The sequence below is a fragment of the Ursus americanus genome, chromosome 15 (assembly GCF_024610735.1).
Source record: "Ursus americanus isolate L20-20 chromosome 15, mUrsAme1.1.p, whole genome shotgun sequence".
NCBI classification, from domain to species: Eukaryota; Metazoa; Chordata; class Mammalia; order Carnivora; family Ursidae; genus Ursus; species Ursus americanus.
Genome location: NC_142141.1, coordinates 51936869 through 51951825, shown reverse-complemented (window position 1 = coordinate 51951825; position 14957 = coordinate 51936869). Strand labels below are relative to the sequence as shown.

Genomic DNA, 14957 nt, shown 5'->3' with positions numbered 1-14957 from the left:
GAGGATTCTGTTCAACAGTGTTGCTATATTAAGAACCCTGTACCAGAAATCCCCATCTCTGGTTTCCTTCTGGGTCTCCCCAAACAAGCTACTGAACTTCCCTGAGTCTATTTTCTCACCTGTGAAACAGCAACGCTACCTACACCTGACAGCTGAGGAACAAAATGGCGCACAAAAGCACTTTGTACTCCGTGAAACACAACTCCACACTCCGCGAAGCAGGAGGAACGCCTCGAGCCCGTGGCTAGTCTGCAGACAGGAAGGGCACTCGGCAGAGCCGCCGGGGCCTTGGTTACACGCACAGAGAGAACGAGATTATGCTCTCTCACTTTTGATCCCAGCCTTGATGTCTCAAGCTAAAGACAGACTTGCCAGGGCCATGTGGTCCTGGGAGAACTCCCAGGAGGAGAGTCCACACAAACCCTGGTCAGCCGGCCACAGCAGCCAGTGCTGCCTTGGTACTGATGAAGAACTTTGACAGGATTATTCTGGGGCCCACTGCAAGTTTAGACAACCGACTTAGAGGTAATGGACATTGAGGGGAAATAGCTGTAGAATTTAATAAAGATTTACTTTTGGGTTAATTTGGATTAATTCTAGATTTACTCAAAAGGAAATGCAGGGGTGAAGGGGGTCAAAGTAGAAACTTTAAGTTATGAGTCAGGGGATGGGATACACAGCATGGTGACTATAGTTAATAATACTGTACCGTGTATTTGAAAGTTACTAAGAAAGTAATATTAAAAGTCCTCAGTGTAAGGAAAAAAGTTTTGTAACTATGTATGGGTGATGTTTAAAGTTATTTTTTCTTTGTTCTCCTTCCCAAAGGCAAATAAACTGTATTCTATAAAATTATGACGTGGAAAGAAGTGATACAGAATTGCTCCACAAACCCAAAACCGAACTAAGAAGCTATCTCCTTAAGTATGGAAGGAGATAAATAAATGGAGGGAGTATTTTGTTGGTCAGGAAACATACTGTCGCCATTCCTCTCCACAGGTAAAACACTTCAAAGTTAAAAGATATGTATACAAATAAGGTACACAGACCATGCTGGGCTGGTGTGGTAACGGGGGGTTGGAGACAGAAGCCGTCAGCAGTAATGATCTCAGCATATCGTGTTGAATGACAAAAGGCTGAACGAGGAACAAAACTGACAGAAGCTCAGTATCACGTAACTCAGGAAGAACTTAAAAACACCACAGGTGAAGCACGACATCTTTTTCCTAGGATATAGATTTAAAGATGTGTCAAACACCAGAGAATGGGTACCTGTGTGAGGAGAATGTTAGAAAACAGGCTGCAGGAGCAAAATTAAAACCAGGAGTCTTCCACTGTCGGTGAGAGTGAACCTGTGTACTGAGGAAATAGAATTCATTCAACTCTGCGTCCAAAGTTTACAGAAAGACCCGTGTCTGCAAGCGAGGGCCAGTGAGTAGCTGGTGAGGGCAGGAACATTCTCCCTGCACCCACTAGAGAGAGACCACTGTTCCAACTAGAACGTCAGCCTTCCTCAGGGGTGCAGGTTTGCTCTAGAAGGGAGAACTTTAACACTTACTTCGGCAGACTGATTTCACCCCCATGACAAACTGTGAGAGAACAAACAGCTCATTTTACAGATTTAAGAAACCAAGTCACTTTTCCAAGGTCACAAAATAGCTCAATGGGTTTGAGCTTCATGTTTCACTGGATTTCCCCCGGACGACTGCCTCCCCGCGAGGCACCTGAACCGAGCAGCTCTTCACGTTCAACCCTGAGGTCAGTTTTTGTTTCTAAAATGAGATCTAAACATTTTACATTGATTTTCTTCCTCAACCTGCGGCTCAAGGAAAGGCAGCACTGGAAACGGAGGCTGAGTGCACAGCACTGTCGTGCTCTGTGTGCTCACACTTAGGAATAAAGAACCCTTCCAGCAAGCCAATGGCATGCTGCCTCACTTTACCTGGGCTTAGCGGAAGCGACTTGCGCCACCTCCTGAGCCACGACACGTTCACATGAGTGACACTCAACTTCCTCCCTAGCTTCCGAGCCCCCTTATGTAGGTCCCGGGGCCGGGGGAAGGCTAAACCAAGTTCGAGGGGACGAGTCACGCCTGAGTTTCCCATATGACCCTGACAGCCAGGAATCAGTCAGACGCTGAGGCAGTAACACACTCGCTGGGCAGTCGTCTGGCTCCCAGAGCCCCGAGGACACAGCACTCAGTTTGTGAACACATAACCTGTAAACCCTGTCCAAAAAATGACTCTGAAAAGCCAAAGAGCTTCTGACTTTTATTCTTAGGTCAGAACAGATGAAGTACAGGGAGCAGCAGGGGCAAAAAGGGTGTGTCATACCATGCAGCTCGCACCGGTCCCCAGGCGAGGACACTGGTGCAAGAGGCAGACACTGCCCCCTCAGCAGCCCCTCAGAATCTCACTTGTGGCCTGAAGTGCATCTGCTTGGTGGCACTGTTCTTCAGTCCCGTCTTCAGCATCCACTTCGACTTCAGCCTCTGGACATACTGCATGTCCCGCTCACGCATCAGAGCCGCTCCTGTGGTGGCGACAGGGACAAGCGATGAGTTACTTGTGATCAGAAAAAAAATCCAATCTTTATAGAGAATCTCAAGGCCAGTTTGGGGGTAAGTGGGTTCTTAGATTTAAAGAAGAGCCGCTAACCTGGGGTCTCCGTGTAACAGGAGTGGGGGTTATGCGCACCCAGAACAACATACGGCAACCTGTACTTGTACACACTGCTCTGGGAGAAGCCTCTCTGGGTTTCATCACCTGGAAGGGTCTATAAGCCCCAAAGGTAATGCCCCAGTGATCAAAGGTGACAGAAAGGCAGAGACTATAAATTGAGTCAGACAATAGTTCCTGAGGAGAGTAAGATGAAGTCAGTGTCCGCTAGATTTAAGTGGCTTCGCGGCTCACAGGCAGCCACAGAGAGGGAAGCCGCGTGTATATATATATGTATATATATATATGTATATACATACATATATACATACATACATATATACATATATACATACATACATATATATATAAACACAGTGGCACTGAACACGGATCTTATCTGCCCAGGGCTTTCCATGACATCCTAAGGAGCTCTCCTTTGTCCGCTCCACAGTCTAGTGGACCAATGTTCTTCCCAAAGATCTAAGGACTGAGCTGCATAGAGCAGACACATCAAAATAGATTTAAATAATTGGATATTGATGTGGTTTCAAAGCTTAGCAATTTCAAGGCCTGCTATTTATTCCTCTCACTTGTATTGTTTTCTCTGGGAAAACTACAAGAAGGGGTGACCGTTAGCCTTTATTATGTCCCACATTGTATCACATGTGCATTAGGACAGTCAACCCACACAACTCTGCCAGCTGGGTCCTATTATTATTTCAGTTTTATGAATGAGGAAACAGGCTTAGGCAACTTGAATTACTCATGGTCATCATGTAAAAACCACTTAGTGTATTAAGTAAGTCATGCCTGACTCCACAGCTCAAGGTATTTGCCACAAGGACCTGCTTGATAATTCCTCTGTATAATCTCCAGGATAATTTCAACCTTTGTTGACTACTAAGTACTTATTTCTGTAACTATTATCTATAGGCTATTTTAGAAAGTTACTGTGCCAGGAATATGAAGTTTTTAAGTAATGGAACTTTAGGCTTATTGCCATAAATGTATCCAGGAGTAACGGAAGCCCCCAGAGCCAAGAAGTTCAGTTTCTTCTAGGGAGGATCCATAAGGACAACATAAATGCAAAGGACTTCACCCAAACCCCGTCTTATAATAGGAGTTCCTGGGCTCGTGCACGGTTGTAAGTATCAACACACCTGTGCTGCCAGTCCATCCCAGGGCTCTGTACTGTTGGAGTATCCGGCCCACAGCCTTCCGATTCTTAGCAACGGTCACAACTCTTGACAAGCCAAATCGCTGTTTGTAGTATCTCATCAAGGAGCGGTGACCCACTCTGGCACCTGTTTTTCAAAAAAGCAAGATGGAAACGCTGAATTGGATAATTTTTCAAGGTAGAGCTACAGAGCAAGGACTTTCCCAATCAGACTTTTAAGGGTATCTAGCTGGAAAGGAAAATGGATAAGCCAGAAGAAACAATGCTCTATCTGCTAAAAAAAATTAAAAAATAAAAGATGACATAGTTTATTAAAAAATAAAAGACAAAAAATCAAAAAGTAGAGGGATTTTTAAAAAAGAAAATGGCAAGTCACTGTTACATGAAATACTCAGCATCTTGTACTTACTTACATATAATATGTCTCTTTAGAAATTCACACAGCAACACCTACTAATGAATAGGGCCCAAGGAAGGAGATAAGGGACTTCAACTTTTTTTTTTTTTAAATACAAAGATAAAACACACAATAATCCTGATGTTTAAAATCTATAAGTCACAGTCTGGGTCTGGAGTAAAAAACCAATCTACCTTTTTTTTGCTTAAATTCTCTGTAGTGGTGGTTCTCACACAGGGATAATTTTTTATCTCCAGGGACATTTGGCGCTGACTAGAGATATTTTTGGTGTTACACCTGGAGGGGACTACTAGCAGCTGGTGCATAGAGGTCAAGGATATCGCTAACACCCTACAGTGCACAGGACAGTCCTCCACAACAAGAATTACCTGGCCTAAAAGGTCACTACACCAAGAAACCCTGCCCTGTCGTTTTCTACAGGATGGAAATCACCTGGTGAGCTAGATTTTTAAAGGACGATTAAGCTGCATTCCCTCTACAGCTTTTGCTTATCTAGAAGGATCTGGTAAACTATGCAAGTCATTCCTGCTTTCAGAAACGAATTACTACGGACTGTCGAGCCCTTCATAGGCAGAGTGTGCTGAGCTTCAGAGCAGGTGGAGGGGATGGGGGCAGGCTTCAGCGATGGCTAACTCCAGGCTCCATCCGAACATGGCTCTCACTAGGCGCTCCTCACACAGCGGTATCAGCATTACCCAAGAGCAATCGAAATACAACACTAAATATGATTCAGAGTATTAACCAAATACCTTCCCAGACAGACAGACAAACACGGAGCAATTCAACAGCAGCATATATACACGGGGCATGAAACTGCTATTCCCACTGACCACGAGCACGGGAAATACGGCTAGGCAGAACCACGTGTACGGCTTCTAGGAAAGTTTTAAACATTCACATACATAAAACCATTTCTTTCAGAATGTTTTGTGTAGAAAGACCATGAACAGGAGACTATAAATATTGCAGATGTATTTGCTTTTAGGATCTAGACCTTTCATTTACACAAAAAAATTCTGTCAGGTTTTCTGAAGTCCCTATACCTGGGGCAAGCCACCTAGAAAATAGTTTGCTTGCTACATAGACATGGAGAGGAGTTACTTTCGGCTGACTGTTCTTTGTGAAAGGATGCAAGAGATGACCAAAAAACCCCTTTCAACTCAAAGATGATTTGGTTTTTGGATACAATACGGATGAAACATGTTTCCTGAAACCTGATTCTTCTGGCAGCCTTAGAGTTAACAAAGCTCCTAGACCACAAGAGAGGAGTAAGATGTGGCTGCCAGACAGAGACTCAAGCTTAAATGAAGGCTGCTGTGGAAGGAGACCCCAGCACTATTTATTATCATTTTCTATTTATAATAATAGGTCAGGCTACTCCAGGTTTGCAATGCTCGAAATCATTACATGATAATGCTAGTCATTAGGACAAAGTAAGCCGATGTATTTATGGTCTTACGCAGCATTTGGACCTATGTATTATTGAGGAACATCCTTGAAAAGGTTTCATTACTCAAAGCCAAGGTTTCTGCAGCCAGCAGGGGAACTGAAAACACACACTGTTGAGAGCTAGCCCTGCCCCGTGTCAATGACAGTGAGCTCCCGACAGTAAGCCCCAAGAATAACGGGCTTGAACAGGCCAACTTGAAGGTCCCCCTCAAGGAAAATTATTTTTAGAACACAACGTGACTGCCCAATAAATAACAGATGGGGTATGTCTTAGTTATGGTAAAGCCACAATCTGTCCATCTACCTTTCACCACGGCAATAACCAGGCTCAACAAACAGGCTTATAATCGAAGCCAGTAGACAGTGGAAAAGAAATTACCTCCAACTGTAATTTTCTAAGATTAATTATACATTCTCGTGGATCCACCACGAGTTTCATCCGGCTACTCAGTGGCTAACTGGATGTGTCTTTCACACCAACTTACTCCACAGAAGCTCAAGGAACTGAGCCAGCCCACAGCCTTCACAGTAAATGCTCACAGTGCCCTCTACCGGATGCTCTTTGTCACTGGCTCCGGGACCACCTAGTGGATCTGAAATAACTAGATGTAAGATACACATCACAGGGACTGCTTTTGAAACCAGCTGAAAGCAGACCCTACAAAGTGTGGCTGATTAAACATCACCAAGCTCTGCACATGAGAATCCTTCTCAAATTAGCTTCATGCCGACATCCGTGCTAACACAGTCAAGTAACGGAGTATAACTGAAGAGGTTTCTGAATGGTAAATTTGCTCAAAGCCATACAGGTGACTGAATACACTGCTCTAAGACGGTTCCATGTTTACAGTGCTTATTCAGAGATCTCCCATTCTCTTGGTTCATTAGAAAACCTCCCAAACCAGTACTGAGACATGAGAGCAAACCAATGAACTAGAAACCATCATGTCTCATTATCATCAAGGTGGAGTGAAGGATGACTAGTTTTTAAGTTAAGATGATGGAAGTACGGATGACATGAAGAGAGAGGCATCAGTATAGCTGGAAGGAACTTCAGAATACTAGCAGTCTTTGATTTACTAAGAAAGCTATGTTTTGTTATTATTTAAACAAATTCTATAAGGTCTCAGCAGTTAATTATCTGTGAAGATCCATGAAGGTAGTGAATGACATGTATTTAGATATTTTTATTAGTGGCTCTTTAATCTTCTCCAGGTGACAGGTGCTTTTAAAAAAACTACAGCATTTCCCCCAGAAAAAAATGTACTTACCCACACAGTTAAAAAAAAAAAAAAATGCATGGCCACACAGGTGACTTTAAAGATTTTTTAAAATTTTTTTAAGAGAGGGAGAGAGTGCGTGTGTGCACTCAAAAGCGGGGTGAGAGGGGGCAGAAGAGGGGGCAGAAGCAGATTCCCCACTGAGCAGCGAGCCCGATGAGGGGCTCTCGATCCCAGGACCCAGAGACCATGACCTGAGCCAAAGGCAGACGCTGAACTGACTGAGCCACCCGACACAGGTAACTTTATCACTGTGGCCTTTCCCCAGGAAAATGCACATACTCCAAGAAAAAAAAATGTGGATGACCTGGTTAAGAACCTGTGGTGTAAGGCAGTATCTGGCTGCTGGTTAGGTCTTTCCTGAGTCTGTCTAAGAGCACAGTATTTCACAGTAATACCAAAGCACTTACTGTTCTTCACTACTTCCAAGTCTAATATAAAAGAGCTGTCCTGAGGTTTACTATCTAATATTTTAAAATAATATGACTCAGTAGGTGGACCAGCAGCAGTTAGCAAGGAAACCCAGGCTTTAAAAACCAGGGAAATTGGACCTTCAAATTAATCTCATGCCACTTTCTTCTCTGACTGCATGAGGAGGTCAAGACAAGCCATGTGCTGCACAGCGTTGCAGGCCAGTGATTCCAAGGCCCTGAGGCCCTTCTTGGCCCACAGTGGCTCCCACTGCTCTGCTGCTAGCATGTGGCAGGCCCAAGGGAATCAACCTGGCTTGCCTTTGAAAGTCACCTCCAATCTCTCACTCAATCAACTCAGTCAACACACATTTATCTGGCTCTTGTGTGTCTGAGACCCTGGGCTGAGATGAAAGAAGCAATTTTTTCTGAAAAGTAATGGGGAAAGCCAGGCAAACAAGCCAACAATTACAAAGGAGAGGAATGTTACCACAGATATGCAAGTATCCCGGGAGCAGAGGAGACTCTCCACACTCAGGCAGGTGCTGAGTTAAAAAAAAAAAGCTGATGGAGGCCTGAACCCAAGTCTTAAAGGAGGAAGAGCAGGAAGAGAGAGAGGCATCAGTCGTACAAAGTCTCAGAGGGAATCTGCCCATGGGCAGGTAAAGGAATAGCACGGGATACGTGGGGTGGGGGTGGGGGGGCACAGCTGCTGGAGACACTAACTTACCGGAAAAACAATGGCTCCCCCTGGAGGAATTCCAGAGGAAAAAGAAAATAGACTGGTGTTTGTTTTAGGAAAAATGCTCTGGGTGGTAGAGTGGACACTGGATTGGAGATGGACATACAGGAAGCAGTAATAGTGACAGAGGCAAGTGTTACAGACAAAACAAAGAAAAAAAACATTCAAAGGCTGTTTAGGATTCGCACTTAGTAATTGTTTCAATGTGGGAGAGGAAGAGAGTATCCTAACAAGATGCCCATTTGGGGCTTTGGCTAATCTTAGAAAACTCAATCATCCTGGGAAAACGTGTTTTCTAGACAAAATACACACACACACACACACACACACACACACACACAAAACAAAACAAAACTCCTAAGTTGCAAAAATTTTATGTTTAGATGAAAATTTCTCTCAAATAGACTATATTTCTTAAATAGAATATGCTCATTGTTGGTACATTTTGGTAGAGAACGTGAAGTCCATGCAAAGCGAAGTCCCCATTCCTGATGACGTGCCAGACACTGCTTTCCAGGCCCATCTTACTCCGCTCACTCACAGTCTGGGTCAGCGTACTCTGAGCAAGGATGTGGACGCTAATGCGGTAAGGGGCTAAAAAAGACAGTCTTAGAAATTAACTTGTTCAGCTTATTTCTACCATAATCTATTGGTATTTTCACCAGAGGAAGACTACAAGAGGTTTTCTGTGGTATATTTAGGCCTGTTTTGATACTTTGTCTCACGGAGGCCACAATATTGTGCCTGATAACTTTCTTGTCACTGTAAGGAGAATTATATCTTCAAGACAAGTTCTGCCTGCCCATGCCCTAAAGCTGCCTTTAGCTTTAAAAGGTAATTATTCCAAGTTAAAGAGGACTGTATGTACCTAAGCAGTGACAGTCTACATGAAAAGCAATAATATAAGATGATTTCTTTATCACAGTCATCTCCAAGAACAGCATAGCTGCTCCTGCCCCCACCGTTGCTGCAAATCTCCCAAGGCAGGGTACGGTAGTGGAGAAAAAGACTTCACTGACTATGATCTGGGGTCAATTATGCAACCTATCTAAGTTGCAGCTGGCTCACAGTTCAAATAAGGATACTGAATCTAACCCACAGGCTTGTAAAGATAAAATCATATATCCACCTACCATGCTAACTGCTCAGTAAATACCGCACATCATTAGGATCTTATTATCTGTACTGTTCCATTCCCTTTCCTTCCTCACACGTGTCTTCCGTAGCTTCTCCCATTCTTATCAGCTAATCATAACACTGTAAACAATACTGCGTGCTTCTCATATTCATGGCTTTTTTCCCCCTGGGATAAATTCCCACCACATCGGTCAAATGTTCCCTAAAGTAGCAGGCACAATTCAAACTCCAAGTCTCCCTGCCATAATTAGAATACAAACAGGAAACTGGGCAGTGTCAATCAGATACTCCCAGGACAAACTACCAGCTGGAAGTCTGAGCAACATGAGGAAACAGGAATCAGTTCAAAGAATAAGCATAGGGCCGTGATTTACAAGAAAAACCTTAACGAGGCAATAATAATAATAATAAAGAACCAAATGGAAAATGTCTATATATTTGAAAGGAAATGACCAATCAAAGCATTTGGAATCATACCGGAAGTAAGCAAAAACACTGATTTAATTTCAACAAAACAGCTAACACAGAGCTAGGTGGTGGCCTTCAGTTTACTATGTATCCGAGAACATAAAATTTAATGTTTAACTACCTCCCTCAGAATGGAAGGGGATTGATGCGAACATGCCTCTCTAATAATCTCACCGGCATTAAGCTATTTATCTTTGACAAATACACTTACCAGAAGGTAGAATCAGATCCATGGTTTCATCATCACATTCTAATATCCTTTCTGCGGACAAGTCCTCAATTTCATCAGGGTGCCCCCCTTCCTTGTAATCTGGGTAGCTACTCCTGTAACGGAGGCATTAAGAATGGCATTAATAAAGAGAGTAATACTTCAAAATTAACTAAAAGGCAAATTCTATTTGCAAAATGCCAAACCCACTAGCTACCTAAAAGCAGGGGATAAACAGTTGCAGGGATGGCACGCTGAAAAGTTTAGAAGAAAAACCAACTTGGTAGCATCCTCTGTAATAAAAAGTATGCAAGTGACCTATAAACTCAAGATGGATCACAGACGTAAGGGGAAAACTATAAGAATGCCTAGAATATAACATAGGAGAAAATCTAGATGACTTAGGGTTTGGTGAGGACTTTTTACATACACCACCAAAGGCACGATCCATGAAAGGAATAATTGATAAGTTGGACTTCATTAAAATGAAAATACTTCTGCTCTGGGTAAGACAATGTCAAGAGAATTAAAACATTAGAAATAAAACATAGGGAAAAAATATTTGTAGAAGACACATCTGATAAAGGACCATTATTCAAAATACACAAAGAACTCTTAAAACTCAACAAAAAGAATACAAACCAGATTTTAAAATGGGGCAAATACCTTACTGGGCACCTCACTAAGATATACAGACTGCAAATAAACATGTAAAAAGATGCTTCACATCGTGTCATCAGGGAAATGCAAAATCAAATGAGCTAACACTACACACTTATTAAAATGGCCAAAATCCAGAACGTGACGAAACCAACACCAAATGCAGGTGAGAATGTAGAGCAATAAGAATTCCCATTCACTGCTGGTGTGAACAAAAAGTGGTGCAGCCATTTTGCCAGACAGCTGGCAGTCTTGCAAACCCAAACATGCTCTTAACACAGGATACAGCAACTGTGTTGTTCAGTATTTACCTAAAGAAACTGAAAACATGTCAATGCAAAAACCTGCACACTGATGGTTGTAGCAGCTTTATTCATAATTGCCCAAGCGTGGAAGCAACCAAAACATCTTTCAGTAGGTTAGTGGATAAACTGGTACATCCGGACAATGGAACAGGATTCAGTACTAAGAAGAAATGAACTATCAAGCCATGAAAAGACACGGGGAAAACGTAAAGGCATATTACTAAGTGAAGAAGCCAGTCTGACAAACAGGGAGAGAAGAACAGGTGGAGGACTCCATGTGGTTTTCCGGGCAGTGACACAACTCTGTATGATACTATAATGGTGGACACATGTCATTACCACATTTGTCCAAACCTACAAAATGCACAACACTAACAGTGAACCCTAACGTAAACCCTGCACTTGCTGATGATGAGGTATATATGTAAGTTCATGCCCATAACGAGGGAGGCTGTGCATGCAGGGGTGTGGGGGCAAGGGTTATATGGGAAATCTCTGTATCTTCCGCTCAAATTTGCTATTAACATAAAATTGTGCTTAAAAAAAAAAAAAAAGACCGAGCAAGTGACCTATAACTGAACTCTTTCACCTACTTGTCTCTAAGACGGTTGCCAGCTAGGAGGAGGAGGAGAATGTAGAGCTGGAAATGCAGCTCTCCTCAATTTAACCATTCTAAAAACACGTTCTAGAACAGTGCCATCCAATAGAATTCTGTGATCATAGAAACTTTCTACGCCTATGTGTCCACTACAGGCGCTACTAGTCACATGGGCTTTTAAGCACTGAGCTTTGAAATCTAGGTAGTGCAAGTAAAGAACTGAATTTTTAAAATTTTAACTTAATTTCTAATTAACTTAAATAGCTGCATAAATACACCTAGTATGCATTACCATATTTATTACCATATTGGACAGTGCAATCCTGTAAGAATGTTCCTAGAAATGTTCTCAAATATACACAGAATATAACTGGAGAGTTATACATTAAAATGTTAATTGTAAGACAGATAACCCAATTCCAATAAAGAAACAGACCAAAGACTTGATCAGACACTTCACAAGAAATATCCAAATGACCAATTAATATAAAAAGGTTTTCAACTACATTAATTATCATCAGGGAAATGCAAATTAAAATCACAATGGGATACCACTACCCAGCCACCAAAATGTCTGAAATGAAAAAGTTTTCCTCAATGCAAAAGAAGAATGAGAAATCAGGAGGAAAATGCAGAAGGATGATTTCAGAGACTAGGACTTTTCTGAACACATGTGTCTGGAGACTATGCATGCTTGGCATGGTAATTACACACAGCTGCTTGTGTAGTACAACTGTGCTAGGTCAGGCATCATGACACTAGGAATTAGCTGTTCAAAAATGCCTGGCACAGATTCCTTGCATCATGGACGAATTATCCAACTTTCTAGTTAAGGGTGAACCACCTATGGTATAATGTCACCGTCAAATGCCTGGGACTGGCCTAGTTCATCAACCATCTCAATTCCCTTGGGAGACAGCTTGTGATTCAAGGACTCTCAGGGAAACCAAGACATGAAATCTAATTTCAGTCCCTCTGTTCACAAGGTAACTGGCAAAACCGAGCTCCTAACTATTTAAACCACGTTTTCAGGTCAGGCAAACTTCAGTGTGGGCCTGAGATCGTGTCTTTATCAGACCTCTTTCATTAAATGTGTGTGCTCAACTCTCATAGTTTCTTATCCACAAAATGAGAGGGAACAATCACCCATATGGAAGTGTTACAAGAGTTATAAAGCATCTATTGTACTGTGCCGGACATGTGTCAGGCACCAGCACACATAGTATCAGTTCAATGCAAATACGATGACCTCACTTTGCTTCACATTACAAACCACAGACTTACCTAAAATCATAGAAGTCTGCGAATTCCAAAGCAGCATCGCCATCCGCGAAGAGCTTACAGTGGCTTTTGTCATTCATGTGTGCCTGTACAGCTTCCGTGGAATAGAAGGACTTCCCTTTCTCATTGCACCACAAGCAAATCTTCCCAACACCAACTTTTTCTCCTGGAAAAATAATTTGAGGACAAAACATAAGAGGAGCTTTTTGCAGCCTGATTAAAGCTCACAATTTATCTCCACAATTCCAAAAACATGCATCAAGTTTTTGATCTTTACAAAATAAGCACATAATTAAATCAAAGATTGATGAGAAACAAAAAATGATTGTTCCTTTAAAACTTGTCCCCCAGTAATGTGGTATTTCCTCATTGAAAGGAAAACTATTGTACTTACCCAAATATTTAATCAGTCCCTTAAGATCGGAAAGATACTCTATATCAGGAATAAAGAAGCTGTGGACTTTAGTCATATGAGCCACATTCTTCATGAGAGAGCTTGAATGATGGGGACAAAATAAGCAGTCCGTTATGGGGATGGCACCGACGAGGGGGCCTCCCCCTGCCGCCTGCTCCTCTGCTTCGTCCATGGCATCAGCTTCCTCACATTCCAACTCCTCATCAGAATCGATATCTTCCCAATCTTCAAGCCAGAGATTTGAAAAACAGTTAGTTTAAGAAAGTGGTAACTGCCATCGAAGAAACCACAAAGATTCACAAACATGAGATGGTACAGTCTTAAATCTGGGGGGACAGAACGCCAATTACATCCAAGGACAAACCCTCCCTTAGATCCCTTAGATCTCAATTTTAGTTCGTCCATTTACACAGATGAGTTTGTACTGCTAAAAAATTCCTTAATCTTTCTTTTCCAGTACACAGTAAACTCGAGGGAATCCGTCCTTTCCTAAGTCTATATGAACACAATCAGTATTAATGGATGTGGGATGAGGGCAGGAAGGAATAAACAGCTCATAAAATCAAGGGGGCTCGGTTGCTGGCTCCAGCTCCACACTTCAGGTTAGCTAGCTGTTTGAAGCCCTCATTTTGTGTTTTAATCAAATGAATTAAGTGCAAAGCCATGGTAACTAGAAACCCAGTAGAATTACAAACCCTACATAAGTTGGTACAGAAGATATACTTCGAGTATAAATCTGGAAACTTAAGGGGAGGGCATTACCTTCTTCATCCAGGTCTTCCTCACTCTCCTCCTCCTGCTGCTGCTTTGCCAGCTTCTTCGCCACCTGCTGTTCAAACCACTGGAGCCGGGGAGGCTTTTCGGCCGGGTACCGCTCGTGAGTCGCACGTCCTCCATGGGCCACCGCCGCGGAACTCCTGGACTCCTCCTCCGGCGCCGCGGGAGCCTTCTTGGGAGACATGGACGGCTGAGCCTTGATGGCCTGCTGGATGGCCGCGTTCATGGCATCCTTGTCCACGCTGTCCAGGCCCAGCCCTTTCTCCAAGTTCTTCTCATTCATCATCTCCACTTTCCGATTCACGGCGCGCACGGCCTTCTTCTCCAGCTCCACGTGCCGCCGGGACTTGAGATGGTTTTCGTAGGCGTTGAAAGAGGCAAACTTCTTACTGCAGACGGTGCAGTAGGTGGCCGTGCCCTTGCTCTCCTGCTCCGCCACGGCCCGCTGCGCCCGCACCCGCTCCTGGAAACCCTCGGCGGTGACCGGGGCCATGTCGGCCACTTTGCGCTTCAGGTTGTAGCGGTGCCAGTCCGTCTTGTAGTGGGCCCGCTGCACGTCCGCGTCGCTGAACGCCACCCGGCAAGTAATGCAGGTGTACGTCGCCATCGCCAGGGCCGAAATAAGGGGCGGCCAGGGCAAAATTCTAGTCACGAGAGTCGTAACGCCACCAGACGCTCAAACCTCTACTCGCCTCAGCCCACCAAACACTACACCGCACGCAGCCTGCCAGGCTCCTTCTGTGAGAAGTTCCGGCACACTAGGGAAGTTAGGCTCAGCTGGGCAGGAAGTCCCGCCTCTCTGTCTGTAGCTGCGTCCCCTCCCGCTGGTCCCGGAAGGCGAGGGAAGGCCGGTAGCTAACCAGGCCCCGCCCACTGGGCCTCCAGTGGGTGTTGATTGTGCTATTCTGAGGTGGGTGTTGATTAGAGCGGCATGAGGTGGGCGTTGATTGGGCCAGCCAGAGGTGGATGTCG

At 43.6% G+C, this 14957-nt stretch overlaps 1 protein-coding gene across 1 annotated transcript; it reads right to left on the bottom strand.

The window, feature by feature from the left end:
• Positions 1–2253: 2253 nt before the first annotated feature.
• On the bottom strand, positions 2254–14741 carry ZNF622 (zinc finger protein 622). Its single transcript, XM_045787162.2, has 6 exons — positions 13971–14741; positions 13188–13433; positions 12797–12959; positions 9953–10065; positions 3821–3964; positions 2254–2532 (listed from the first exon to the last, which is right to left on the bottom strand). The coding sequence occupies exons 1-6, from the start codon at positions 14590–14592 to the stop codon at positions 2405–2407; spliced, it is 1416 nt and encodes a 471-aa protein (XP_045643118.2). The 5' UTR covers positions 14593–14741; the 3' UTR covers positions 2254–2404.
• Positions 14742–14957: the final 216 nt, after the last annotated feature.